At 41.7% G+C, this 26,185-nt stretch overlaps 3 protein-coding genes across 5 annotated transcripts; all 3 read left to right on the top strand.

Moving 5' to 3' along the window:
* The first annotated feature begins 11,454 nt into the window (after positions 1 to 11,454).
* LOC127565380 (uncharacterized) lies at positions 11,455 to 11,996 on the top strand. The gene is made up of 2 exons (XM_052003531.1): positions 11,455 to 11,652; positions 11,718 to 11,996. The coding sequence occupies exons 1-2, from the start codon at positions 11,467 to 11,469 to the stop codon at positions 11,994 to 11,996; spliced, it is 465 nt and encodes a 154-aa protein (XP_051859491.1). The 5' UTR covers positions 11,455 to 11,466.
* Positions 11,997 to 12,803: 807 nt separating this feature from the next.
* Positions 12,804 to 14,270, top strand: LOC117569681 (uncharacterized). Of its 2 annotated transcripts, XM_034250930.2 has the most exons (3): positions 12,804 to 12,866; positions 12,957 to 13,046; positions 13,116 to 14,270. In XM_034250930.2, the coding sequence occupies exons 1-3, from the start codon at positions 12,807 to 12,809 to the stop codon at positions 13,245 to 13,247; spliced, it is 282 nt and encodes a 93-aa protein (XP_034106821.2). In that variant the 5' UTR covers positions 12,804 to 12,806; the 3' UTR covers positions 13,248 to 14,270. The 2 variants fall into 2 exon arrangements, with proteins under 2 accessions (XP_034106821.2, XP_051859454.1); XM_052003494.1 differs by having other exon boundaries at positions 12,957 to 14,270.
* Positions 14,271 to 17,358: 3,088 nt separating this feature from the next.
* LOC117568308 (NADPH oxidase 5) lies at positions 17,359 to 26,173 on the top strand. Of its 2 annotated transcripts, XM_034248856.2 has the most exons (14): positions 17,361 to 18,249; positions 19,917 to 20,011; positions 20,673 to 20,787; positions 20,853 to 20,950; positions 21,880 to 22,000; positions 22,054 to 22,204; positions 22,262 to 22,472; positions 22,537 to 22,763; positions 22,823 to 24,089; positions 24,525 to 24,855; positions 24,946 to 25,116; positions 25,194 to 25,510; positions 25,570 to 25,666; positions 25,727 to 26,173. In XM_034248856.2, the coding sequence occupies exons 1-14, from the start codon at positions 17,629 to 17,631 to the stop codon at positions 25,922 to 25,924; spliced, it is 4,020 nt and encodes a 1,339-aa protein (XP_034104747.1). In that variant the 5' UTR covers positions 17,361 to 17,628; the 3' UTR covers positions 25,925 to 26,173. The 2 variants fall into 2 exon arrangements, with proteins under 2 accessions (XP_034104749.1, XP_034104747.1); XM_034248858.2 differs by lacking the exon at positions 24,946 to 25,116 and having other exon boundaries at positions 17,359 to 18,249.
* The last annotated feature ends 12 nt before the right edge of the window (positions 26,174 to 26,185 follow it).

Raw genomic sequence — 26,185 nt, 5'->3', positions numbered from 1 at the left:
ACGAAAAAGCAATAAATAAACTGCGTCAACGATTAAATCACAAATTGCCCAAACATTTCTAGCGATGGCACTCGTGACACGATCCTCTCAGCGTGAGTGATCGATTCCTCATTTATTTGTTGTAGTGCGAATGAGATAGTGAGCGAAGAAAGTCGCTTTAAGGGACGACCTTATGAACAGCATGTGTTCCTTATCTTAGGATAATCCCAACGTATTGCGAGCAGACTAAAATTAGCTGGAAATTTTGTAGGATTTCCTTTGAAAACTCATGTGTTTTCCATAGAATTGGGCTCGGAAAGTTTATGATATTTTGTAAGAGAAGAAATTTCGCAATTTTTGGAAATACATACATATGTGTGTACATATGAATTTTACTTCGGAAATATCATTAAATGCTTTACGAAGCCAACATGAAAAAGGTATTCAGAGAAAACAATTATTGACAAGAATAATAAAATATTACTTAAATTAATTTGTTTACTGCCTTGCGGTTTAAAATTTCTTTTAAATGATTAAGATCTTTTGAAATTGATTTAGAATGAATCACAAAAAAAGCCAAGTAAATTTATGGATAATAATTTGTATTGAAATTAGGCTCTGAAATTTCGATAATTCTGGATTCGAATTACTCCCTAATCTTGTAAGTTTGTCAAAGTTTCTACGAAATAATTTTAGTTGATGTTATTATAAAGACTCTCTCTGTGTTACAGAGCTAACATACTAATTTAGAGTTAATTTAGCTGACAGATCTATTAAGTGTTTACATAAGATATACGAAACTTTTCACAAGATGAGGGCAATTGAATTTGAAAACTAGAAAATTATCTTTACTAAGCATGTGGAAAATAAAAAGCGTTGTTTCGGTAAATATTGAGGTACTTAAGGTGAATTATTCGCTTAACTGGACCAAGAAATATAGCTGTTAGTTGTTGGATTTGTGTTGTGGCAGGTTGTCACGTTGCCATCGCTGGTTGCTTGATGGCCATTGGTGGCATTGTTGGCACACAGGTTGGATGCGAGAGATGCATCCAGCTGTGCTGCAGCGCCTCGAGTGTCACTGGCCACACACGAGCGCCATTTGGCGTTTGGTGTTGATGGCGAGTGAAATAGAGGCCTGAGTTATGCAGTTGTGGGGATAGTCGTGGAGGGAGGGAGAGCGGGTGGATCATAGGTATATACATATGTTGTATATGCATCTGCAGTTATTAGCTGGCAGCTGCAGTGCAGCATTTGCCAACGGCAAGAGCATCAGCATGCAATGTCCAGGGAATACGGCCAGAGCATATGAATTATGAGCGTGTCGCGTGAGATTGAGCAGCTGTTGTGCTGCAGTTGGAGTTGCAGGAGTTGCAAGTCTGCAAGCAGCGACAAGCAACAGAAACAGAACACGTTGTCTCATTTTTACGCTGCACGCCAATTTTGGGCTCCATTTGCTGGACATTAACTTGTGGCCATTTGTTAGCGATTCCCGTTTTGGGGGCGCCGCTATCGCTGGCCATCTGCCGAGCAGCCGACCAAGCGACCAACTAGCTTGCCACAAGAGTCTCCTCTCCATGCTGGCCAACTAGCCAACTAACCAACTGGCCAACGGAGTTGCATGTTGTACTAATTGTAGAGCTCATGTAGCCAGTCATGTTATCCGATCCAATGCGTTGCGTTGCGTTTGCGTTCCATTCCATTTCGTTGCGTTGCGTTGCATTACGTTCCGTTGCGACCTAGGCCCATCCAGTTGTGGCTGTGCAAATGTGAATGGCCTGCTGCCTGCCATAAATGCCAGGCGCAATTGAAAGCGCGTCAGTTGCTAAAATGGAAATATTTCACGAGCCTTGTCAAACAATCGATTTTAATTTATGATTTCCTGCGGCAATTGAACACAACCGAACACCGAATGCAGCCGGACAGACAGTCTGACTGCCAAATCCAACAAAAATCCAAACAGCTAAATAAGACAACTATGAGAGTGAACTGCTGGCAGATACTCTTTATTTGAATTTAGAATTAAGATTTATGCTGCTTGCATTAAGTAAGGAAAGTGTACTGCTTGCATTTGCAGGAGAAGACACTGCTTTTACGAACATACCCACATTGCAAGCAGTTCAACGCGCACTGCTTCGCCTTGACCTTTATACGTTTGCATTGTCTTGCCATCTCACTTTAACTCAAATGTAAGCAGTTTAATTTTTTTGAATTTGTCTTCCAGTTAACCCGTTAATACCCCGTTAGCCTTTGACACACGCTACAGGGTATCACAGGCAACACGATTGGACAACGAGTAATGACACTGCATGTGGTGGACGTGGCAAGATCATATGATACGCACAGCAGGGCCCGAAATTGTGCGCCAAAATGTTGTAAAGAATTGGAAAGGCATCTAACAGAAGGCTGGAAGGCCGGGAGCCGTTTTAGCAGCAACGGCAGCAGCAGCAAATCACTTTAAGAAGAGTGGGAAAGAGAGCGAAGATTGACAGCCGGGACCACCGCGTTAGCCGTTTTGCCGAGCTCCGGAACCAGTTCAAGATCAGGCGTCACTTTACATTTGGCACAGCAGCGCTGACGACAGTCGAACAGTCGCCAAGGCACACACTCAGCACACAGATAACCCAAGCAGAGGCAGCGAGGCAGCCAGGCAACCAGGCAAGTGGTAGCGGCTTTTGATGCTGGCCATATCCAGATCAGCAGCTGCCAGTTTGCAATTAGAAGCTGGAGAGCACACGGAGCACATCAAACGTGTCTGTATGCCGACTGGCAGCGACTAATGATGATAGTTTTGCAGTTTGCAGTGGAAGTTGAAGTTACGAGTTGGAGTTGGAGTTGAGGATGAAGCACATCTCTGTGGTGTGAAGCATCTGTGTTGCGTTTGATTGACAACTGATCAGCAACGTGACGATTGATCGCAAACGACCAAAACGACCCACCGAACGATCTACTGATCAAACGATCGCCATCGCTGCCTTTTGCAGCAGCTCCTTCGCTAACATATTATACTCTCGTATCTCTCACTCGATTCTCGATTTATTATTTTTTTCATAATTAAAAAACCAGTTCCTTGGTCCGTCGTAGTCCACTTACAAATAGGCCTCTCATATGCGGTCAGATAGTTTAGTCAAATTGCATTGGAGATCGTGATACAGATTCCGCTTCTAGCTGATGTTGTTGTTGTTGTTGTCGCAATCTTCTTTTGGAATCGTTACAGCCAGCATTTGCATTGCAAATTCGAAACGGCAGCTCTTCTGCTTCTCCTCCTCCTCCTCCTCCTCCTCGTCCTCCTTGGAGGCTTGGGCCATGTAATCGAGCGTCGATTCAATAAAACATTTAAACATTAAACTGCTTTTATGCAAATTGCCAGCGTGCGCTTAATTTCGCCTCCAGCCTGCAGCTTACAGCCAGAAAAAAAACCTCCAAAACCCAATCGCAATCTCGAACCCAATCCCAATCTCAACTACCTGTCTAGAGCGGCTTGGCATCCGGCAACATTTGGCTTGAATTATCTCTAGATCGCATGCATGTAACACCTGCCTCAATCCTTTCCTCCCGCTGCCGCCGCCGCCGTCGCTGCCTTTGGTTAGTGATCCAGCTCTGATAACATCTAGAGTGGATCGTCTACAATTTTACTGTTGCTCTGCCTGTCCACCTGCTGTCCTCCTGTCCATCTGTTCTTGCTTCTCCCTTCTCTCTCTCCTCGCTCTCTTTTACTATTTTGCTAGGCTAATCAATAGCTTATCGCTATTAATCTCGGGCTTCGATTTACCTTTGGCAGCAACTTTGCTACTCGTTTTGTAGCTGGCAAATGTTGCCTGGAAGCGACTGCAAAAGAAGATGCGCCTGCCATGGCCAATTCATTAACGCATCCAATTGCTGTCGTCTGTTTGTAAATGTTTGCTGGCCAAAATCGCTAAACACCGGCAATTACTTTAATTGGGCATTGCGCATACGCCGCGTGGGTCAATGCATTTCTTCGCTTGGGGTCAACGAGTTGAGCAGGGGGTGAAGGTGAATACTTAAGAATTGCTGTGAGAATTTTGTAAAAGTAGTTTTGGCTTAATTTGTTCTTGAAAAATAAATAAATAGAGATAAATGTTTAATCAAGAGATCTTAATAACTTAACAGTCAATTATTAATGAGTATTGTAAGAATATTCAGAAATATTTTTAGCTGAACTTGTTTTTCAAAAAACTAAATATTGTGAATTTATTTATTACAGTTTTATCTGGTGAAAAGGAAAAAACCTTTCTCTACTGCCACTGGCGAGAATTACAAAAATGTTTTAAGTTTGATTACGTGTTAAAGAAAGGAAAATATAATTCTATGAATATCAATTGATAGAAAATTAAGAGGACATCTTCTTTAATTCCCAAATATTTCTCTATTTTTTAATCGGGGAGAGAAATAAATAAACTGTTGTGATAATTTTTGAGAATATATTTAATATGATTTATTGTTGAATATAAAGAATAACAAACATTAATATATTATATTTTATATTGCTAGTATCTGGTAAAAAATTTGGCTTAAGAAATCTTTCTTTATTCGCAATCAATTTTATTTACTTGTTGAGTATTCTAAGAAGTTTGTAGATTTAGGTCGAAAAAAACTTTCTATTTAACTTTAATATAACATATAAAATAGAAAATACATTTATTGAGCAGTCTGCGACAACTATGGAAAGTATTGCATTTAATATACTAGCGCTGTTTATTTATATTTTTAAGTTTAAGTTATTTGGTAGAAATTGTAGCTCAATAGATTTTACTTTATTGCTTCAATTGGAAATTCTACTTAGATCAATTAAATAGAAATCAACTTTTTATGGATAACGCAATTCTTAACCTGACTGAATATATAAAATCTGGTATATAAAAAATTTGATAATTTGTTTGGCAAGTTCTTATATTGTAGATTATCTAGCTCAGGAGATTGTTTTCCATTGCTTGATTATTATTGATTATTTGGTTTGTAAATCACTTAAGTACAAAAGACAACGCTTTGCATAAGCTGACTGTGAAGTGATTAAGAAATATATTTCATTTTATTTTGCCTGGTGTAAAGCTAATCAGATCGCGGCCTCATCTCATCTCTGCCACATCCTTCTCGATTTCGCTGCCAACTTCACAAGCTGCAATCGAGACAAACTATCTTTGCAAATCGCAAATTAATTATAATACGATATCCCCGGCAATTTCTAGAGCGAATGTTGTGCACATTTCATTGCTGCTGAGCATGATTGCTTTGTACATGCAACTACGTAATTGATATGGCGATAAAGTCGCGAGAATTCAGTGAGCAGTCACCTCGCATCAGTTATATAACACACTATATACACACATACATACATATATGAATATCTGATACGAATAGTTGGCAATCAATTTTGGGCAACTTATGGGCCCTGTAGGTCAATGCGATCGTGCGATTGGCAACGGGACAAAATGCTAGACATGTTTATTTATGAGGCCGCTGCAGCCGCCGCGCCCAAGACTCCAGACAGCCAAAGATGTATCTGCAGAGAAGGAGGAGGAGAGGAGGAAGAGGTGCAGCTATGGGAGGGAGGAAGAGTTAACATGAGCCTGCCGGGCGGCAATCGCATCGTTGTCTCGTTCCGACTGCGTCGTCGGCTTGGCGCGTGGGCTGGAGACTCGAGACTGAGATGGAGACTGCGGCTGCGGCTGCTGTCGCCTGAAGTGGATTTTCTGTTCAACAAGTAGTTTATGATGTTTTTGTCAATTCATGGCAAAATTAATGACGCTGCAGAAAAGCACACGCACAACGAGCTGACGATGGAGTTGCACGATTGCTGAGGGGATCTGCCTGCCTGCCGTCTTCTCCATGCTCTGTGCCTGGCGAGGCGTTAAAAATTGTAGCCTATAAAAAAAAAACAACAACGTTGAGAACTGCAAAGGAGTTGCGCTCCCTCTTGGCTCCTCTTAGCTAGTTGGGCCTAGAGTCTGCATTTAAAAAATGCCATTAGTCACATTTTGTGGGCCACAGTTGCTGTTGCTTTTGCTGTTGTTGTTGCTATTGCTGTTGCAGCCGCATGACTAGTAATTTTTGCACGAGTAACTGCAACTCGTTTAACGGCCTTAAGCAGGAAGGGGGAAGACGAAAGGGGGGCAAGTGGCAAACACAAATATTTCTATTGCCGTTAATGGCGTTAATAATTTTCGCAGCTCTCGGAAGATCAAGCCCAAATGCAGCTGATGCAGCTCAACAGCTGCCTTCGCCTCTCCCTCTCTCTTTGTCTATCTCTCTGTACTGCTCCTTGACGATCCCCAGGCCCAAGTGTCCAAGTGGAGCTTCAAGTAGGTGGTGGGATTAGCAGCGTTTGTCATGTTGAAGATGACGTTACATAGCTGCGAGTGACAGCCGCAATGCAAATAAATATGAGCAAAAAGCAAAAAGCTAAAATAAAATAGCAAAAGCGCAGGGGCGGCGCTTAATGCGAAATTAATTGAAAAAACAAAGTTGAAATTGGTGTCTTTGAGTTGAGGAAGATTGAATGCTCTTGCAGCGTGTAACTCGAATTTAATAAGACTGCATTTAATCTGCTGAAAAACGAAAGTGAAGACAGTAACAAAATGTAATTGGTAGTGAAATTTTAGCAGTAAATTAAGGAAATATTTTGTCGCGCGTTGCTGACTTTTTAGAGTATCATCATAATTTTGGTATATCAACAAAACCGATATAATAAGTGAGGAATACACTTTTCACTTCATTTAATTATATATGATGATTATACATACATATGTATATCATATACTAAAGACAAGAATTGGAATACGAATAAATGTTGTTTAAATGTCTATTTAATTTTAAAGATAGCAATTTGAATTAAAATTAATGTTAGATTGTTTTAGAGAAAACAGAATTTTCTGCAAATATATTCAAGAGTTATAGAAAGTAATAATAATAATAATTTCTACGTATTTTTTAAGAGAATTTTCTAGTACATCATTACGTTTAGCGTTATTTAAATTAAGAGATTTAGAATATAATCATTTTGTACAGGTCCTTTTAAAGAGTACTTAATTTCAGCATTTAATCAAGTCTTTACTACTTTTTTTCTGCATATCATACTGATTTATTTTAAAGTCGAGTTTTTATTTTAGATAACTACAATTCAATAGTAGATCATTTTTTAAGAAATTTCCTATGACTTTTCAACTATTATTTTTCCTATCAATTTTTAACAGAGTATGTTAATCATTTTGTAGATATTTCTTATTTATAAATGCCAAAAAGTTAGTGACTGGAAACAAATCAGAAACTAAGCAGAAAAAGACAAAATCGAAATGCAAAGACTTTTTCACGACTTGTAAAAAAATAAAACGTTCTTAATAAAATTAGTAGATTACAAAAAAGGTAATAGCATTTTATTCCTAATAGCTATATTCCCCTGCAAAAGGGTATGCCGCATAATGGAAGCGAGTGGGCAGCAATTGGAGAGCTTTGCAACTGGAGCAACTAGAGAGCAGCAACATCAGCAGCAGCACCATCAGCAGAAGCAGCGACAGCAACTAAAACTAAAAAGCAGCAGCTGCAAAAGCCGTATCGGTTTTCGAGCTCTGGGACACACACTGGTAGCTGGTGGTTGTCAGTGCAGGTAATGCGATGCCACAAGTGGCAAGTGGCAGGCAGTTGAGAAGCTGAGCAGCTCAGCAGCTGGGCAGAGGCGGGCATAAGCACATGTTCAACAAGAGATCTAACAGAATCCGAGCTGACGACATGCGCCCCAAAAAAAAAGAAAACAGAAAAAAAAACATAGTTGTGAGCTCGAGGATCGGATTAACAGAGCGACATGTAGAAGCGCAATCGCGTTGCCATAAGCTGAAAACACGATGCACACTCACTGCGCTGCATTCACAAGCTGCATTCACTCAGCACTCGGTTCGTCAAGCTCGTAAACAACACACTCTAAAGATTAGTTCGGTGTCCCAGAGAGGATATTAAATAAATTCAGTATATTTACAGCGGCAACAAAGTATTTTGAATGCTGCTCTAAAACTGGTGACTTGCCACTTGTAGCAAGCAGCAACTTGCCGCTAATTTTGCGCTGCAGTTTCGCTGCAGTTTTTATATGGACGCCATTTTATAGGCTGCAATCGCCTTCAATGGCCACGCCCCCCTTTTGGCCAACTGACACCTGTGCCGGAGTGTATGCGTGTGTATTGGTAATGTGCAATTATAAAATTGAGAAAAACAAAATAAAAGAGCAAAACGCTATAAAAAAAAATATCACGCATACGCAAAGTTGGCCCCCGAAGCGAGCGAGCGAGGCAGTTAAATGGAAACTGCAGTGCGTGCGAATGCAACAGTGTGTGTTTATGTGTGTGTGTGTGTGAGTAGTGAATGGCTGAGCGCGCACTTGCCATTTGATTTTTACTTTATTTTGCTTTTGATTTTGAGTTTTGCTTTTGATTTGGTCGCGTAATCGCAAACGCACAAAATGCCCCCAGACTCGTTTCGCTGACAAACGCTGACAAATTCGGCAAATGGCAAACTACAAAACTGCAGCTGAGGGCGAGGGAGTGGCCGCAAGGGGGGCGGGGCGGTGTGCAGTGGAGTGGAGCATGGCTCCCCAGGCTCCATTGCCACAATTTATTTGCACATAAAAAATGCAGCGTGTAAACTCCAATTAGACGCTAATTTCAGCATACAAATGCATTTAAATAATATGCAAATCTGCGTGCAGGAAACAGCTACAACACTTATGCGTATGTGTATGTGCCTGTGCGTGAGTGTGTGCGTGTGTGAGTGTGTGAGTGTTGCACATTCACTTGGGCTAAGGCTAAGGCTGTGAGTGAGGCCTGCAAAGTGAATGGCTGCGCAAAAGCTATTAAAAGCAATCAATAAATGCCTGCCAAACGTTCAACGAAAGCTCAAGCCCCCCGCAGCTGCAGCCAAAACCTTTATTAGCTCAATACTTTTAGCAGCGTTCGAATTAAAAGTAATTACTTCATTTAATTTTCGTTTAATTGGCGGCGCAACAAACACTTGATTAGCGCCACCTTTCGGGTGTCGTTTGCAGTCTCTATTTAAATTGGGCATCAAAATAACTTGTCAATAAAAGGGTGTCACAGTAGAATCACATCAAACACACTTCAGTTTTGCTCTGGTTTTGCCCACTCTAAACTCTAATTAATTGCTTAATTTAATTTGTTAAATTGACGGCGCAATTGGAGCAAGATAAGCGCCACCTTTTGGTGTGGTTTGATTCATTGAACTCAATCAATGTCTTTAGGCATGACAAAGTTAAATTGAGTTAAAGTCAGCTACAATTAGTTAAAAAATAGTTTTTTTAGTTTAGTTTTACAGTTAAACAAGCATTTAACATAATAACTTAATTTAATTTGACGCTTAAATGGTTGCGCATTTGGGGCATATAAGCGCCACCTTTTGGGCGAAGGCAGCAGAGACTGCTTGAAGAGGCCTTCCAATTGGAACCAAGTGAACCAAACATGGAATCAATCCAACTAAACTGAATGCTGCATTAACCCTTTAGCTATCGAATCTAAACACAATTCTCAGCCAAAGCTGCCCGCAATTGGCTTCAAATGTCAACTGTTAACCACTCCTCTCCCCACCAACTGCACTTCTTGGGCTGACGACAACCCGCAGGGTTTGCGTGACAAGGCAAAGAAAATCATTTGGCAATTATATGTGATATGGACTCGTAAATCCCAGCAGGCACACAGCACAGTATAGTGCACAGTATAGAGCACAGGGGGGAGGGCGGAATTGGCGACGATGCAGTTCGCCCACGAGTCCACGTCGCTTGGCCACGGTAATTGCCAATTATGCGACGAATCAAAGCAGCCAAATTTGGCCAAAAGAAAATCAAAATAAAGTCAGCTTTTTTATTGCAATTTTCGAGAGTTTCGAGAGCCCCAAGCAGCTGTTGTTGTTGCTGTTGTTGTTGCAGTCTATTGCATTTGTTGTAATGAAGTCATTATAAAATATTGCGTCCAATGCACGCACTTGGCTGAGCAGGCCAGGCCAAGCTAAAGCCAGGCCTCTGGCTCACACACAGCATTCATTGGCCATAAATTCTCATTCGGCCCGTTTCGTGGCTCTCAGCTCTCAACCTGTCACGACAGCTGGGCCAACGTCTAATCTAATCCAATTGCATAGTTTTTTCCTTTTTCTTTATTTTTGTTCGCTCTTTTTTCTTTGCGTTTGTCAGCCAACTGTGGCACGACTCCTGCCTCCGACAGCCTGTCTCCCTTTTAACTGTGTTTTATTAATGCCAGAAACTCATTAAACTGACGCTGGGCAGCCCATAAATCCGCCTACTCGTTGCCCAATCCCGTGAGCAGGCTGCACGCTTTGCCAAGTTGCCACTCAGCTGACTGATCGAGGTGTCAGTGTCAGGCATCTGGTGACTTGTGGTGGCTGCCACCGATCTAACCCAAAGTCGAGCCGCAGCTTTATGACTCCACTTGACTGCAACTGACACACAGTTTGTTTCAGCTGTCTTGCCCCGACGACTCCCTGGACATGTCCATGCATTTACAATGATTTCCATGGTGGCCAACAGCAATTCGTACTTGCCGCTTGCCACTTGCAACTAGCTACTGGCTACTGGCTACTGCAACAGCTACTGCAACGACTGCTCTCCCAAGGGCTTCATTTGGCTAAAGTATCGCGCTGTGCACCCAATTTTTAATCCACAGCCACAGCGACTGCTCCAAAATGATTAATGATTGCCAGCCACTGAATGGCAGAGGGCTGCTCCAAGAGTAGGTTAGATTTAAGTGTAAACTAATCAAATGTTACAAGAAGAACTAATTAGTAGAAAAAATTAAGCACTTGAGGAGATTGTTGTAATTAAAAAAGATTCAATTAAGAGAGTTCTAATGAACATTAAGTATACGCGATGTAAATTGAATTCAGGTTTAATCAATTCAATTGTTTTCTTTTTAACAACTTTACCTTAATCAATAGTTCCATTTGACCTAAAGCATGTTAATTCCATGATCAGCACACATAATTAAGACACAATCACTTGATGTCTTTGAACAAACATTTCGGCAATTGAGCTCGTGTTTCAAGGAAATTACTCAGCAAATTTTAATTAAATTTTTACAGAATGATCTGAATAGTTCATTCACACTTTGAAGGAACGTATTTAGTAATGGAAAATTGTCCAAGGAAGTCTTCTGAACGTTTTGTAAACTACATTGAATATGATTTAAATAATTGATCTAAAAGTTTTCTATTCAACAAAATTGCTTGTTAAATTGAGTCAAAGTCTATAATGATTAAATGAGTTTTGCGAACTCATTTAAAATTGTAGTTCGAAAATGAGTAACATTTTTAAAAGACCAAGAAAGACTGAAATATGGTTTTCTAATTTTATATACGATATTTAACGAATTCCTTTCTAACTTTTTCCTCTTCAATTTTTCTAAACTTTACATTTTTCTTAGGCGACCCTTTCATTTTGAAGCTACCAAAGAGCAGAACTGAAATATGTACTTAGGTAATTGTGTCAGAAAGTCGTTGCATAAAAGCGTTGCATGCCACGCCTGTAATATCAAATTGTTGTCAACCATGGCCTGGGCAGGCAAAGTGTCATTTGCAACTGCAACTGCAGCGCGTCCGCCGCGTGAGACAAATGTGCCCAAAGTGCTCAGCAAAGTGGATGCCATCATGGCGGTGAGTCATCAAGGTTTCCATTCTGTTAATGTAACTTAATCAACGGTTCACAAACACACACACAGTTGCAAATGGAGCTGATTGAGTTGGCCGAAAAGTCCATTAGCAATCGACGTTTTCAGCTGCTTTGGATCTTTCTACAAACCTGTGCTTTGGTCATTATAAAAGCCTATCATCTGGTGATGTACATGATACGCGTGCTGCTGCATCACGAACCTGCATTCCTCGATGTGCCCACAGCGCTGCTTTATTATGGCTATCAAATTATCACGGAGGGCATCAATATTGTACTGACCATCATTGCTTTCTCCTTGTTGTTTCAATCGGTATGTTTTTATGAATGACATTGGATTGAACGATTGAAACTAGATAACACAATGAGATCTTGGTTTAGCGTTTTCATATGTTAAACTAGGCTATTCACACTGTTTGCTTTTTAAGACTCAAAGAATTTAAATGGTAAGATGGGGTATTAAGAATTATGCCTAAAGAAAAAGGCTATATAGAAATAATGTACTGTAGTATAATATATAAACTCTATATTAACATATATAATATATATAAAAACTTTATATTAACATTAGCTAATATATTAAGAGCTGAAGGAATCACTTAAGTGTTCAGCAACGGGAATTAATTTGATTGATAATTTTCATTGGTTTTCCCCGATTTTCATTTCCTCAAAATTGTTCACATGTATATTCATTAATACAAAATGAAAGCTAACTGACTGACAAACTAACAAAAGTAATTATTATTTTAGCAATTTTGTAATTCACAACATTCACAGCTCAAAAATTATAAATAGCAACACTTTCAAAAATTATTTCTTTACAAAAACTTTCACATAAAAAAACATCTTAATCTCACTTTTATTAAAAATATGTTAATAAGCTAAGAAGTAACTAAGTGAAAAATAAAAATGAATGCTATTCTTAATTGCTCATCTAAATATTTAAATGTATTTAATAAGTGGTCATATAAATGAATTTAATATAAATATGAGCAATAAGAAATAGCATTCATTTTTATTTTTCACTTTTTTGTTCAAAACAATATTTTTAACATTTAATATAGTCCACCAAGAGTACTAGCTATAATCCTTATTAAAAACACATCCACAATTTATTGCGCTTCCTTTTCAGTTTCAGCAGATGCAGCGCCATCTAAACAAATTTATTATCTACGCAGCCGACGAATCGCTGCGTTGTCGGGTGAGCTAAAGTTAAAGCTAAAGTTAAAGTTGCTGCAGCTTCTCTTCACTAAACTTCTACTCTCTAAAAAAACGTAACTTTCCCACACAGCTGTCGCAAATGAGCTCGAATCTGTACACAAATCTGCAAACCTATACGATTTATGGGCTTTATCAGTTGAATGGTTCGTTGCTGTCAACGGTGCGTATGCGCAATGTGCAATTACTGCTGCTGTTGTTGTTCTTATGCTTATTCTTGATGTTGTTGCAGATGATGGCCAGCATGATTACCTTCATTGTGATACTCATACAGTATAGCCTCGGCGACGATTGCTCCACGCCCTCCTCCGCCTCCGCCTCCGCTTCCACCGCCGTTGCTCCCGACGAGCGAGCTGATCAGTAAAACATTCACGTTCATCTCATGAGGCAGCCACTTGATGCCGTGTTTGAAGCTGGTTTGCCAGCCAATGGGCGGCACTTGCAACACACTCACACTCACACACACTCACACACGCACACACACACACAGATAGAGCATTGTAGTATGCACTTTTTGCGCGTCTCAAAAATTGTTATTGCACATTTAAAGGCGTCATTATTAGCGCTACATGGAGGCCTTAGAAGCCTTCCACTAATTGGGGCAAGTTGTGGGGCAAGTTGAGTTTAGTTTGTAATTCTTGTTATTGTTGTTGCCGCTGCAGTTGTTGTTATCACATAAATTGTGCGCACAAATCTTGATCTGCAAATCATTTTCGACAACTTTACGGGCTGTGCACTCACAAAGCACTCACTTCGAGCATGCCGTGAATACTGTGAATACATTCACGCAGTCGAACGTTTGCAAAACAATTTTTCGTGGGCAACTTTGGAGTTTTGTGTGTGCTGTGTGTGTTGTTTGTGTTGTTGTTTGCTGCCGTTATCTGTTGCATAGATCTGTGCCAGCCAACATTTTGTTGCCTGCCACATTTCCTGTGGCACGCTGCATCCAGGGGCATGCGGCAAAAAGGCATCACTTGAATTATTTACGCAACTAACTAAGCTGACATTTAATTTAAGTGCCAACACCAGAGCTTGTGCTTGGCTGGCCAAGAACTGTCTTCAACTTCAAAATTTATACGTGCAACGCGCTGTGGCAGCTAATGAAATTTATGCATTTATGCCAAGTTGCTTAAGTTGTGTGTGCCTGGAGGATGCCTCGACTCGACTCGAAGTTGGAGTCGGAGTTGGAGTTGGAGTCGAACGCCGCCGACGCTATGATCCATGTTAATGTCCATCAGAGGCGGCCTGTCAATTCGATTGTTGGACATGTCCATGTTGCCAGTTGCCAGTTGCCAGCCTGCCGCATTGCTGCATTGAGATCAATTTGCAATTAGCCGCACTTGCAACGGATATGGCTGCAACTATGTGTAGCTCTCTCTCTCTCTCTCTCTCTCTCTCTCTCTCTCTATTTCTTCAAACTATCTGTGGATGCCCTGCGCGCAAACGCGACACTTGCCAGCTGCGCGTTTCCCGTGAGAAATTTCAATTATTTTAATTAGCGTTGCGATCGCGGCTGCTTTATTAGGCGACGACTTCGACAACAGCAACCAGCAACCAGCGACCAGCTACAACAACAACAACAACTAACGACAACGACGACAACGTTGAAGGCGATGTTAGCGCGTCTGCGTCTGCGCAGAGTCTGAGTCTCCATCGCAGTCGAAGCGCCTTTCGGCCAATTTCCGCTGCGCCGCACGCGACGTCAGCATCGACGTTGACTGCGCTGCTGCTGCACTGCTGCAGTTGCCGTTGCCGTTGCCGTCGCTGTCGGTTGGAATGCGACTGCCAGTTGATAGCAGTGTCAGAACAGGATTCTGGATAGCTTTGTCGTCGTCATCGTCGTCGTCATCGTCGTCGTCGTCGGCGACGTCGTCGCCGTTGCCTAATGACATGTTTTGGATAATGATGACGGGGCAACGATTGCCCGGCAGAGAGTTTGTCGTTGTCGCTCTTGCTCTTGCTCTTGTTGTTGCTGATGCTGTTGCCGTTGCGTTGTGGTTGAGGCATGTGGCGATAAAGTCGCTGGAACTTAATTTAAATTGATGACACTCGGCCACTTGGCCAGTTGGCCAGCAACGTTGGCCATTTGGAAAATTGACTACAAAGCTGCAAACGTTTGCCAAGCAAATCAATCTGCATGCCAACAGTCACTATCTGTGTCAAGTCAATGGACCACCCGTAGCATGCTCCAGCTAGCAATCACTCTCGTTCTCTCCCTCTCCCTCTCGCTTCGCTTTATAATTGGCCGCTGCGGTGTCAATTGCAGCGCTAGCGCCAGAGCTCAATTAAAGCCTGCCTACGCCGCCTGCTGCTGCGGCTGCTGCTGTTGCTGCTGCCTCCTTGCTTTGAGCCTTTGCGCTCCCCTGGGAGTCGGGCAGGCAATGTGACTTGCTGCCGACTGTGGAGCCGAGCTGTGTGCCCTGCTGTGTTTGGGAATGCCAATTTCAGCAATTAACAACAATGGCCATAAATGCGTGAAATGCGCATAAAATGACAGCTAGTGCAACTGCGTGCGAATGCGACAGACAGTCGCGTAAATTCATTCCGACAGAGATGGCAATAGCCGATAGCGCCGGATTATTAAACGTTAAACAGCAACTGGATTTTTTGGGGCAGCTTAGCGATCTCAATTTGAATCTTAATTCGTGTGCTAAGCCTACGCCGCCATTTTGTGTAACACAACATTCATACATACATATGTATGTACATAAGAGTGTGTACAACGTGATACAACAAAAAGTAAGCGGTAGCTCTGATCCGATCGATAGGCAACGGCACAGGCAACGGCAACGTCAGCGACGACCAATGACCGTAGCAAAGGCCAATAGCGAACATTAATCAACAGATCATATTCATATTGGCCATTGTTTATGCCTCTGCATCGTGCAATTATTAACAAAAATAAGTAAACGTTTTGTTCGTGCCCAGGCAATCGACTTGGCGGATACCCTGTTGATAGCATATTTAAATTAGCAGCAGCTAAGCTCTGTTAATTAACAGCTGACTCACGATGCAGTTGCTGCTGTTAATGTGTAATCGGTTATTTGGGCTGTTATCGACATTTCAAGTTATCTGCTAACAAGCATAGCTTAATAATCGATTAGCAGTTCATGCAATGCCAATGCTTGTTATCGCCATATTATGTTAATAAGCTAATAACTGGCATATTATGAAAATTGCATGCGATTAACGTAATGTGCGCAGAGTTAAATAACCAGCAATATACACCTTGCAGTATAGAAATCGAGGGTATCCAATTGCTCCACAAATCGCTTGGTGTTTGCCCTTTGGCTGGTAACGGAAACCAAAACTTAAATTGAGGCAGTGACTGCGACTTCCACAACAACAACGTTCATTCAAGGCATTGCAGTGAAGAGACTGAGAGGCGGAGAGATAGATGTTGTATATGTATGTAGTAGACCAAGTTCAATGACTCGATAAAAATAGCAGATAGACATTGTTGAAAGTGTCTAAAGCTGTGACTGTGAATAGGGTATGAGATAGAGGTGCATGTTTGATATCTGACCTTGATTGAGATTGACTTTTTGGAAGCATTTAAAGACAGCTACATATTTTTAATGTTAACTGTCAGAGAATTGATTGGCTTTGAGCTGAGCTTTTGAAGTGTGAGCTACGTTTGATAAGAAAACCGCCTCGCAGCAGTCCGTTTAGTTATTTCCTGTTCAAGGGGCCCTTTCTTAATAAAACGATTCGTAACTATTCGAAAATACCATAACAAAGAACAGTAGCTATAACAATATGATATAGACATTCATATTCCGTGAAAATGTGTTACAAATGCAGTCAGAGCAGAATTCGGAAACAGACACGTTCGTCACATAAACAAGTTTGATTATTACACAACACGGGCGTTGAAATTAAAAATGAAGACGTTGGAAAGAGCTGCGCTCCATATTCGAACTACCCACCAAAGTACTATTCTACTATACCATAAACACCGCTGTTTTGTTGTACCCAGCAGCAACAGCAGCAGACACTTGAATCGAATTATTTGCACCTTATCATGTAAATATACAGCGCGTCTGTCTAAATTAGAATATCTATCTATGAAGCTCAATCAGAAGCAAAGCAAACGGCGGCAACGGCGGCAGAGATCTGCCCACTGCTCGAAATGTAGCAAGACATTTTTATGACAGCCTTTTAGCCACACTGCGATTCCATTCTGGTCGCTAAAACTAAAGCTAAAGCCAAATTGAAATCTTCGAAATTAATGCGATTTTGGCACGTCGAAAGCAAAAACAAAAAAAATGAAACTGAACTGAAACGCGTTCCAAGATCCCCACACACTAATACACATAAACAGACAGAGACACACACATGCACACACTCACCTGCAAGCGAAGTTGAGCCGAGGGCCGACGCACGTCTCGCATTGGGGGCTGCGGCTCGTGTTGCGGGGCTTTCGCTTTCAGTTGCTGCTCGTTGCTGCGTCCGATTGGTGTTGCTTTTTTTCGCTGTCCGCATTTCGCTGTTCGCCGCTCGTTCTTCGTTGATCGTTCTTCGCCGCCGTTCGCTGTTCGCCGTCGTTCGTTGCCGTTCGTTTCGGTTCTCAGCTGTTTGCAAAACGCGAAAGCCAACGGTAAAACACTTAAGCGTAATCGATAAGTCCTTCAATCGATCCTTAAGCCGATTGCGCAAGTGTAAAGTGCAAGAGCTGTAAAAATGTGTGTGTGAGTGATTCAGTATGTGTGACGCGCGCCAATAAGAAGAAGTGAAAAAGAAAAATGGATAACGATTCGCATACACAAGACAATCATCGAGGCTCAGTGTCCTCGAACAAATCACTGGAAATACCCGTTACACCCTCGCGTTCCCCCAAAAAAGTCTCATTCTCAGACGAGCTTCCCAGCAGCAGCAGTTATACGCCCAGCAGCAATCCAACAGGACAGCCTGAGGAGCCCAGTGGCGTCAGCCAAGTGCTGCAACAGGCTGTGCAGTATTTGGAGCGTATGCATGGCACACATGATTATACACAGAGCAAAGAGGAAGTGTTCGAACAGTTAACGCCAGCAGCAGTGCTCGACTTGGATGCGGTGTCTGTTAAAATGGAATCCCCCAGGCTATCGGCCACCTCACCCAGCATACTCATCGCTGAGCCAGGCAATGGGAATGGAAATGCTAGTGACGCGAATGGTGGTTACGGCAAGCAGGAAATGCTGGCGTATGAGCCGCAATCGAATTTGTACATGGAACGATACAAGCTTAATTTAGATAAAAACTGCAGCTCTATGGAGCTGGAGGCGCGACGGGAGAAACAGCGTTGGCTGTTGATATCGGAGTGCAGTGCTCGCTTCGGCGAGGGAAAACACACAAGAGAAGCGTTCCGCAAACTGTTTCTGGATGAGGTATGAATAGGTGTTATCAATGTGTTACCTTTGTTAATTACGCCGAGACATATCAATGAACTATGCAAATGATGAAGAGAACTTGAAATCCCGGAACGTATTTTCCCCATCTTATCGCTCTCAGTCTCTCTTTAACTTTCGTACTCTCTTGCTCTGTGGTTGTTTTTGTAATTTGACCTTGTGCTACATATTTTCTGGTCCTTTACCCGCTGCCAAAAAAAATATAAACTTGTTTTTTTTTTTTTTTATTTTGATTTATGCTGTTTTCGTCTTCGTTGCGCTCTTCTCTCCCTCTCTCTCTCTCTCGGTTGGCTTTTTGTTGAATTTTATGGGTCTCAAGAAAGCTGTCCAACCAGTCCCAGCGTCAGTTCCAAGCCAAAGTCAGAGCCAGGCCCAAAAGCACTCATGCTCATCTGTTAAATATGCACATTTTTCATCTTGCCGGGCAGCGCCAATCTGTCGTTGATCTGCCGATCTTCCGATCTGCGATCGAGTGTGACCAATGGATACATGCATAGCATCCAACACTGTTGTCCCATATGCAGACTGTGTAAATCGTGCATCTGAATACCATTAAATATGTATACTAATAAGCATTTAATTAATGCTAATACGTACTTACTATACAATACTTCATACGAGTAATTTCCCCATTCCACCAACTTCCCACATGGGTTAAGGTCAACCATCTGCCTTTGTCTATCTTTCTCTAACCAAACGAATCAATCAGGTCTTTGATTATGTTCTCGACTGGGAAAGTCTATAAATCTGCCTCCCACTGTGATCGAATGTAAACAAGTGTTTGTTTAAATAACAATGATAACAAAACAGTGAGCACTCGCTAATTGCTGCCATTGTTGAGGTGTGAAATGGCCAGAAATTAAAAATAATTTCATGTTGAGCTGAAATAATCAACAATAAGTGAGTCTCTAAATTGTTTACAATCAAAATGTCAAGTGATTTTTGAATAAATTAACAATTAGTTAATGTCGAAAGTGTGCAATCGAATTTGATTGATATGAAATTATTCGAATTTCATTATTTAATAAATCGCTAATTAAGGGGTACAAAGTTTTGAGTTAATTTTTCATTTTATTCTATTATTCTATTTAATTTAAAATTTTAATATGCATTTTATTAAGAATTATTTAACTTTTTGTTTGGTGAACATAAATAATTAAAAAACAAGTTTGTCCAGTAGAATTCAAAAGTTTTCTTATGTGCAATAAATATAAATACGTAATGGAAATAATTTTATATTTAAATATTTATATTACTCATTAATTCAGCTTATAAATGAATTGGATCAACTTATATTTTTTATGTGTATATTGGAATATAAAATATTTATTTAAATATGTACATACATTTATGAATGCATATTTTTTAAAATTTTTTTATATATATTTGTATTTTACATATTATAAGTATTTATGATCGTTGTATCCACTTTCAATTTATTAGTAACTTAAACCAGTTAATTTGATTTAAATTCTAAAGGTTATATGTTAATTCAAAGAATACTTATACTAAGAATTTTATGTGAAGGTTCTTCTTAGCAAGTATTTACTGTAGCACTTGAATTAATTAGCACATTTGGTCAGCGTCGATTTGCACACAAATAAATATAAATTTATTTTTCTTACAAATTGTTCATTTATTTACAGGAATTTCAGCAGAAGCTCTTCCAACTCTTTGATCTGGAACGTAATGGATATTTACTACAAGATCGCTGGATCGAGCACCTGAAGGGTCGTCTCACGTAAGTACGTGGGATTGGCCAGATGAAGTTATCTGGCATCCAGTTCCCAGCCGCTTATTTGGCGTATTTTTTTTTTTTTAAAGAGGTGCCAAAACAATTAGCCCGATGCCAGCACAAAAAGCTGTCTCCGTACTGATTTCATTCCCAAGCACACGCAGTCTCCACTTGCGTTGTGGTTGTTGTTGTCGTTGTTGCTCTAGTGCTGTCCAACTGCTGCGTGCTCCAGGCGGAGGCATTCCAGCTGCGCCAAGCTGAGAGAGCTGCTACCAAGCCAGGCAGCTGGCTAGCCAACGAATGCCAGCACTGCACTTTGCACGCCAACGGGCAACGGCGATGCCATCGCCAATGGTGATGCTATCTGTGTTGTATGTTAACATATACAACAGCTAACATAGTCCGCATGCCGTTGCCTCCCCACCGCACCTCCTCTCCTCTCCTCTGTTAGTTGTTGTCCGGGCCTGGCAGTGACTGTCACTGGCCTGCCTGTCGTAATGAAGTCATTCAAATACAAATATAGCGTGTCGGGCGCGGGAGTTGGAGTTGAAGTCGGCAAGCTGCAGTTGCACTAGATGCTGTGCTTCAGCTTCAGCTTCAGCTTATTACCTGTAATGGCAATGCTAATGTTAAAACCGAGCTCTGTTTTTTCTCTTGACTTTGACAGCGACGATCGGCAAATGGACTTTGCTGAGCAAATTGAATCTGTGGCCTATGTCATCTGCGGCGATAAGAGCCAAGTGAGCTTTAAGAACTTTCGCGATATCTGGCATACCCGAGGCGTAAGTGTCACGCCCACTTTACGAAAGTATCTCGACTTAAACACTCTATTGAAAATTCTTCACAGATATTGGACAAACTCTATCGCTTGATTGACAATGATGGCACGAATCTAATATCAACCAATCAAGTTATGGAGTTCATATCGCATTTAACCAACTCCAGGTGAGTTCTATTTTCAGCCAAAGCATTGATTATATAACCGTAAATGAAGCAGGTTTCATCGGGAACATTTGATTAGAATAGCAATTGTTTTACCATGATAAAAAAAACTTGATCTCACTCATACTTGAAATATTCCTTTTTTCAAGCGACAAACTTGTTTTCGTGGCGACTCAATTTTTATTCAATTTACTAAGAATCTGCGTTCAAAAATGTTTTAATTACCACAATATGAACATATACTGAGTACATTTTAAAGTTGAATACCTGCTAAAATGGGTTGCATTATGCCTAACCCATATCTAACTATCTTCCACTCCCTAACAATGTTACAATTTAGAATTTGGGAGGTCGAAGGCAGTTAATTAATCTAATTTATTATATTACTCTGTCCATTTGAGTAAAGATATCTTAGAGACATTAAGAGCTAGAGTTCGCGAAATTCTTGTCAGATATGGTAACTGGGAAGCTTCTGTCCGTCTTAAAAATGAGGAAAATTAACAAACTTCCGAATTATAAAGCTAAGCATTTATGACGTGTTCCGATCTACACTAAATAGAAACTACTTAATTCAATATCTATTTCGCATTGCTCAAAACTAGAGCTTGCTAATAACTGTCAAGACATTCAGCGCGAGAATCTCATTGAGTTTTTATCTTCCGAAAGATTTCGTTTGTTTTCTAGTGAAAAAATTATTGGCTTGTTGGTGATTAATTTCAAGTTTTTATCAGAACTATGTTGACATTTATTTCGTCTGGTTTTACAAAAAACTAAAGATTTAGTATGGACAGCTTTGTTGACGCTTGATCCGCCATGTGATACAGCTGTCAATCTCCGAAGATTAGGCTCTCGAGTGCGTCACCCATACCATTTTTTACATACTAAACTTACATATATTATATTTATACATGTTATTCACTTTCATTCTCAAGACCCCGCACAGGCTTTGACAAGAGCTCTTTAGCTCGACTGGAGCAGCTCTTTCGCAACACTGTGGGCAATGATCAGGAAATACGACGCGAGGAGTTTCAGAAAATTGTCACCTCCAAGAATGTAGGACAATTTCTCTCTATTATACATTTCAGTTAAATAATTCCTCTTTTTAGCCCTTTTTCACAGACCGCGTGTTCCAAATCTTTGACAAAGATAACTCGGGCTCGATATCACTGCAGGAGTTTATAGATGCCATACATCAGTTCTCAGGACAATCCGCTGATGATAAGATACGCTTTCTGTTCAAGGTCTACGACATAGATGGTGAGTTTTTTTTGATAGACTAAAAATAGTTCCATAAACAACGAAACTATTTTGCAGGCGATGGCCTTATACAGCACAAAGAGCTGCACGATGTGATACGACATTGCATTAAGGAGAATGGCATGGAGTTCTCCGAGGATCAGATTGAGGATCTAACCAGCGCCATGTTTGAGGATGCCGATCCGCACAACAGCGGCGAAATCACCTATGAAGCACTCAAGAATCAGCTGCACAAGCACGGAGGTCTACTCGAGAATCTCAGTATTACGTAAGCAGTGTCAACTCTGCGACTAAAGATCACTTTTAACTTTGTCTCCTTCTCTGTTACTTAGCATTGATCGCTGGCTGGTGCCCATTGCAGAGGAGGTGCCGGCGAGCAAGAAGACTGGAGGATTGTGGAATAAAATACCTCACCAGCTGACGCTGGCTTACATGAAGAACAATCAGGTGTTTGTCTCCTATCTGTTCTTCTACATTGCTGTCAATTTGTGTCTCTTTATCTCGCGTGCCATTCAATATCGCGAAAGCAACGGCTTCGTCATCATTGCCAGAGCTTGCGGTGAGTTGTTAAGACATCCCAGATTACTCAAACCATTAACCAATCATTTTGCTCTGTAGGACAATGTCTCAACTTTAATTGCGCCTGGGTTTTAGTTTTAATGTTAAGGCATTCATTGACTTATCTACGTTCGCGAGGATTATCCTCGTTTCTACCCCTCGATCATCATGTCTATCTGCACAAGCTGACGGGCATCACAATCTCGGTGTTTAGCTTGGTGCACACAATAATGCATCTGTTCAATTTCTCCATTATTGTGATCAACGATCCTAAGATCAATGCTGGTCATTACACCATTACCGAGTGGTTGCTCACTGATCGTCCTGGATTGTTTGGCCTCATCCCTGGCTGTGCTAATCCCACTGGAGTGGCACTCTTGACCATTTTGCTGGTAATGTTTGTTTGCTCGCAGCCGTTTGTGCGTCGCAAGGGCAGCTTTGAGATTTTCTACTGGACGCATCTGTTGTATGTGCCTTTCTGGATATTGACGTTGTTCCATGGTCCCAACTTCTGGAAATGGTTTCTGCTGCCTGGATTAGTGTACTCCGTGGAGCGTGTGTTGCGCTTTGTCTGGATGCGTGGCGAGCATGGCAAGACGTACATTAGCTCGGGTCTGTTGCTGCCCTCCAAAGTCATTCATTTGGTCATCAAGCGACCGTACAATTTCAACTTTCGTCCAGGCGATTATGTGTTTGTCAACATTCCAGCGATTGCGAAATACGAGTGGCATCCGTTCACCATCAGTTCGGCGCCCGAGCAAGAGGACTACATGTGGTTACACATACGCACCGTGGGCGAGTGGACAAATCGCCTGTATCGCTACTTTGAGCGTGAGCAGCAAAAGCTGCATAAAGGTGAAGTCAATCAGCATATGCACGCGATTCCCACGCCCAGTTTCATGCTGCTGAATGAGACACGTAATCCTGCCATGGCCGACAAGACGCGGCTTTCGCAAACGCAAACGACAACGCCACAAACGGATTTCCTGGCACGCAACATGGCCAGCATCACTTTAAATGCATCCACGCCACCGCAGCGTCCACCGCGGCAACATCGCAAGCTGGCGGCAAGTCCGCCAGAGGCTGCAAACACCACGGGTGTCAATCGTATACGCAGCATTAAGAAGTCACTGCAGCGCACCTTCTCTCGCAAGGAGACGGCTGAGCCAAAGCCAAAACCTAACCAGGTTACTGGTATTTCGAATGGTGCTTTCGTTGGGGATGCCGGCGAGCGGGAAGATCTAAGCATGAAGCAACGGCCGCTGGAGAAGAGCATCTCCTTGCCCGACATTAGCATGAAGAGCAAGAAGCGTAGCCGACTCAAGGCGTAAGTAGAGGGGAATAGAAAGAACGTTTTTTAATGATATGATATGAAGATGCCTTACAATTTTAGTTGAATTCTATTATGTTAGCTGCATTTGAAGGTATCTTACACTAAATCGCACATTTATCAAGCAAAGGGTCTTTTACAGTCAAAACTCAGAGTAAACTTTCTTATTTTTATTAGCCTTGCAATAATGGATTGAAATAAGCACACATATGTGCAGTAACATTAAATCTTCAAATCTGCTTTATTTGGTATAGAAAATAAATTACACATTTATCAAGAAATGAAAGGGTTTCTCACAATGCTTTCAAGTAAATTTTCTTACTTTTGTGTTAATTACAATATTAACCTTAATTGTAAGATAAACAAATCGTAGTCAAGCATACTCTCTTCTAACTTTTTTACTATCTTACCCCTTTCATGGCTTCTTTGCAGCCTGCGCGCCTTGGGACGATCCGAATCGGAGCGTGCCTTTGATGACAAGCGCATGCTACGCGCTCGGCACAACAGCGTGGGCTTGGCCTACCTCAGTCCGCAGAACAAGTCGCTGGCGCAGAGTTTCCGCTACATGCGCAACAAGCCCACAATCATTGCATTCAAGACGCCCAGCGTGGAGCAATGTGATCTTCAATTGGCGACCACAGGGGAAACCAACGGTGAGCACGGAATGGCAGAGCAGGGACGTCTCTCACGGGCAGAGAGTGCGTCAGACAACAAGTTGCAGTTGACACGACTAAGCGTGACCACGGATGACAGGCCGTTGGAGGTGAGTGTCTGCTGCCTTAAGCAAGCAAAACTAACTTAATTTAAGATTAAGTCCTAATGATAATCCCCATACCCTCCTACCATCTCTAAGGATAACACTCACATGGGCGCGGGTTGCAGAAAGTCACGCTTGCGTCGTCCCACATTTCTGCGCACGTTGTCCACATCCATAACAAATCGGTCAAACATGGGCAACGGTGGTATTGGCAGTTCCACAACTAACAGCGGTAGCAAGGTCACACTCGATGCGGGCGTCATGGAGGTTTGGGTCACACCACATACAGACACACACACACCACACATACACATATGCATAATGCTAATATTTTGTGCTTCCAGATCTTCATTGATGGGCCATATGGTGCACCATCGAGCCACATATTTGGTGCTCAGCATGCGGTGCTCATTGGCACAGGAATTGGCGTGACGCCTTTTGCATCCATACTGCAGTCGATTATGCATCGCTACTGGAAGGCGCGGCACAGTTGTCCACGCTGTCAGTTCGAGTGGGCGAGCGAGATACCCAAGTCTGTGATGAATCTGCGCAAGGTGGACTTTTTCTGGATCAATCGGGATCAGCGCTCGTTCGAGTGGTTTGTCAATCTGCTGTCGCAGCTGGAGATCGAGCAGGCAGAGTTGGGTGGCGCCATGGAGCGGTAATTATACACGAAACCTTTTACTTTTACTGTTCTCTCAAGTTCACCTTTCTCTTTAGATTCCTGGACATGCACATGTACATTACAAGCGCGCTGCAGCGCACGGACATGAAGGCGGTGGGTCTGCAGCTGGCGCTGGATCTGCTGCATGAAAAGGTATTGTAGAAGTACTACTTCGGACTACCATGAGTTGACTATATCTTCTCTCTCCCTTAGGGCAAACGAGATCTGATCACTGGACTCAAGACACGCACGAATGCAGGACGACCCAACTGGGACAAGGTGTTCAAGCAGCTGCAGGCACAGCAGAAGGGCAAGGTCACGGTGTTTTATTGCGGTCCGCCTCAGCTGGCGAAGACGCTGCGCGTCAAATGCGATCAGTATGGATTCGCTTTTCGTAAGGAGTGCTTTTGAGATTAGAATCCTTTGCATTCACAATGTTTATCTCATGTTTTTTTGGGTTTGGTATCTCGTTTTCCCAATCTAAGTAGTACCATAGTATATCCACTTATATATATATATATGCTGTATTTATTTGTCCTGTGTCTCGTATTTGTCTGTGTCTTATGTATTGTCCACCAAGCTTGTAAATATCTTATATATCACTATAAAGTAGAAAACACATGATTAATTAATTAATAATAATAAAATGTTGTTACTCAATGTGTGTTTTGT

Source organism: Drosophila albomicans, chromosome 3 (assembly GCF_009650485.2).
Source record: "Drosophila albomicans strain 15112-1751.03 chromosome 3, ASM965048v2, whole genome shotgun sequence".
Taxonomy (NCBI): domain Eukaryota; kingdom Metazoa; phylum Arthropoda; class Insecta; order Diptera; family Drosophilidae; genus Drosophila; species Drosophila albomicans.
Note: the sequence above shows the minus strand (reverse complement) of the source record. Positions and strands in the feature narration are given on the sequence as shown.

What these genes read in the sequence shown, in the direction of transcription:
- LOC117568308 (XM_034248856.2), top strand. Translation starts at nt 17,629, where the DNA reads ATGGATAACGATTCGCATACACAAGACAATCATCGAGGCTCAGTGTCC. An exon ending in CATCATTGCCAGAGCTTGCG is followed by an intron (nt 22,764 to 22,822) that starts GTGAGTTGTTAA and finishes TTTGCTCTGTAG; the next exon opens with GACAATGTCTCAACTTTAAT. An exon ending in TTGGGTGGCGCCATGGAGCG is followed by an intron (nt 25,511 to 25,569) that starts GTAATTATACAC and finishes CTTTCTCTTTAG; the next exon opens with ATTCCTGGACATGCACATGT.
- LOC127565380 (XM_052003531.1), top strand. Translation starts at nt 11,467, where the DNA reads ATGTACTTAGGTAATTGTGTCAGAAAGTCGTTGCATAAAAGCGTTGCA. An exon ending in AAGTGGATGCCATCATGGCG is followed by an intron (nt 11,653 to 11,717) that starts GTGAGTCATCAA and finishes ACACACACACAG; the next exon opens with TTGCAAATGGAGCTGATTGA.
- LOC117569681 (XM_052003494.1), top strand. Translation starts at nt 12,807, where the DNA reads ATGCAGCGCCATCTAAACAAATTTATTATCTACGCAGCCGACGAATCG. An exon ending in ACGAATCGCTGCGTTGTCGG is followed by an intron (nt 12,867 to 12,956) that starts GTGAGCTAAAGT and finishes TTTCCCACACAG; the next exon opens with CTGTCGCAAATGAGCTCGAA.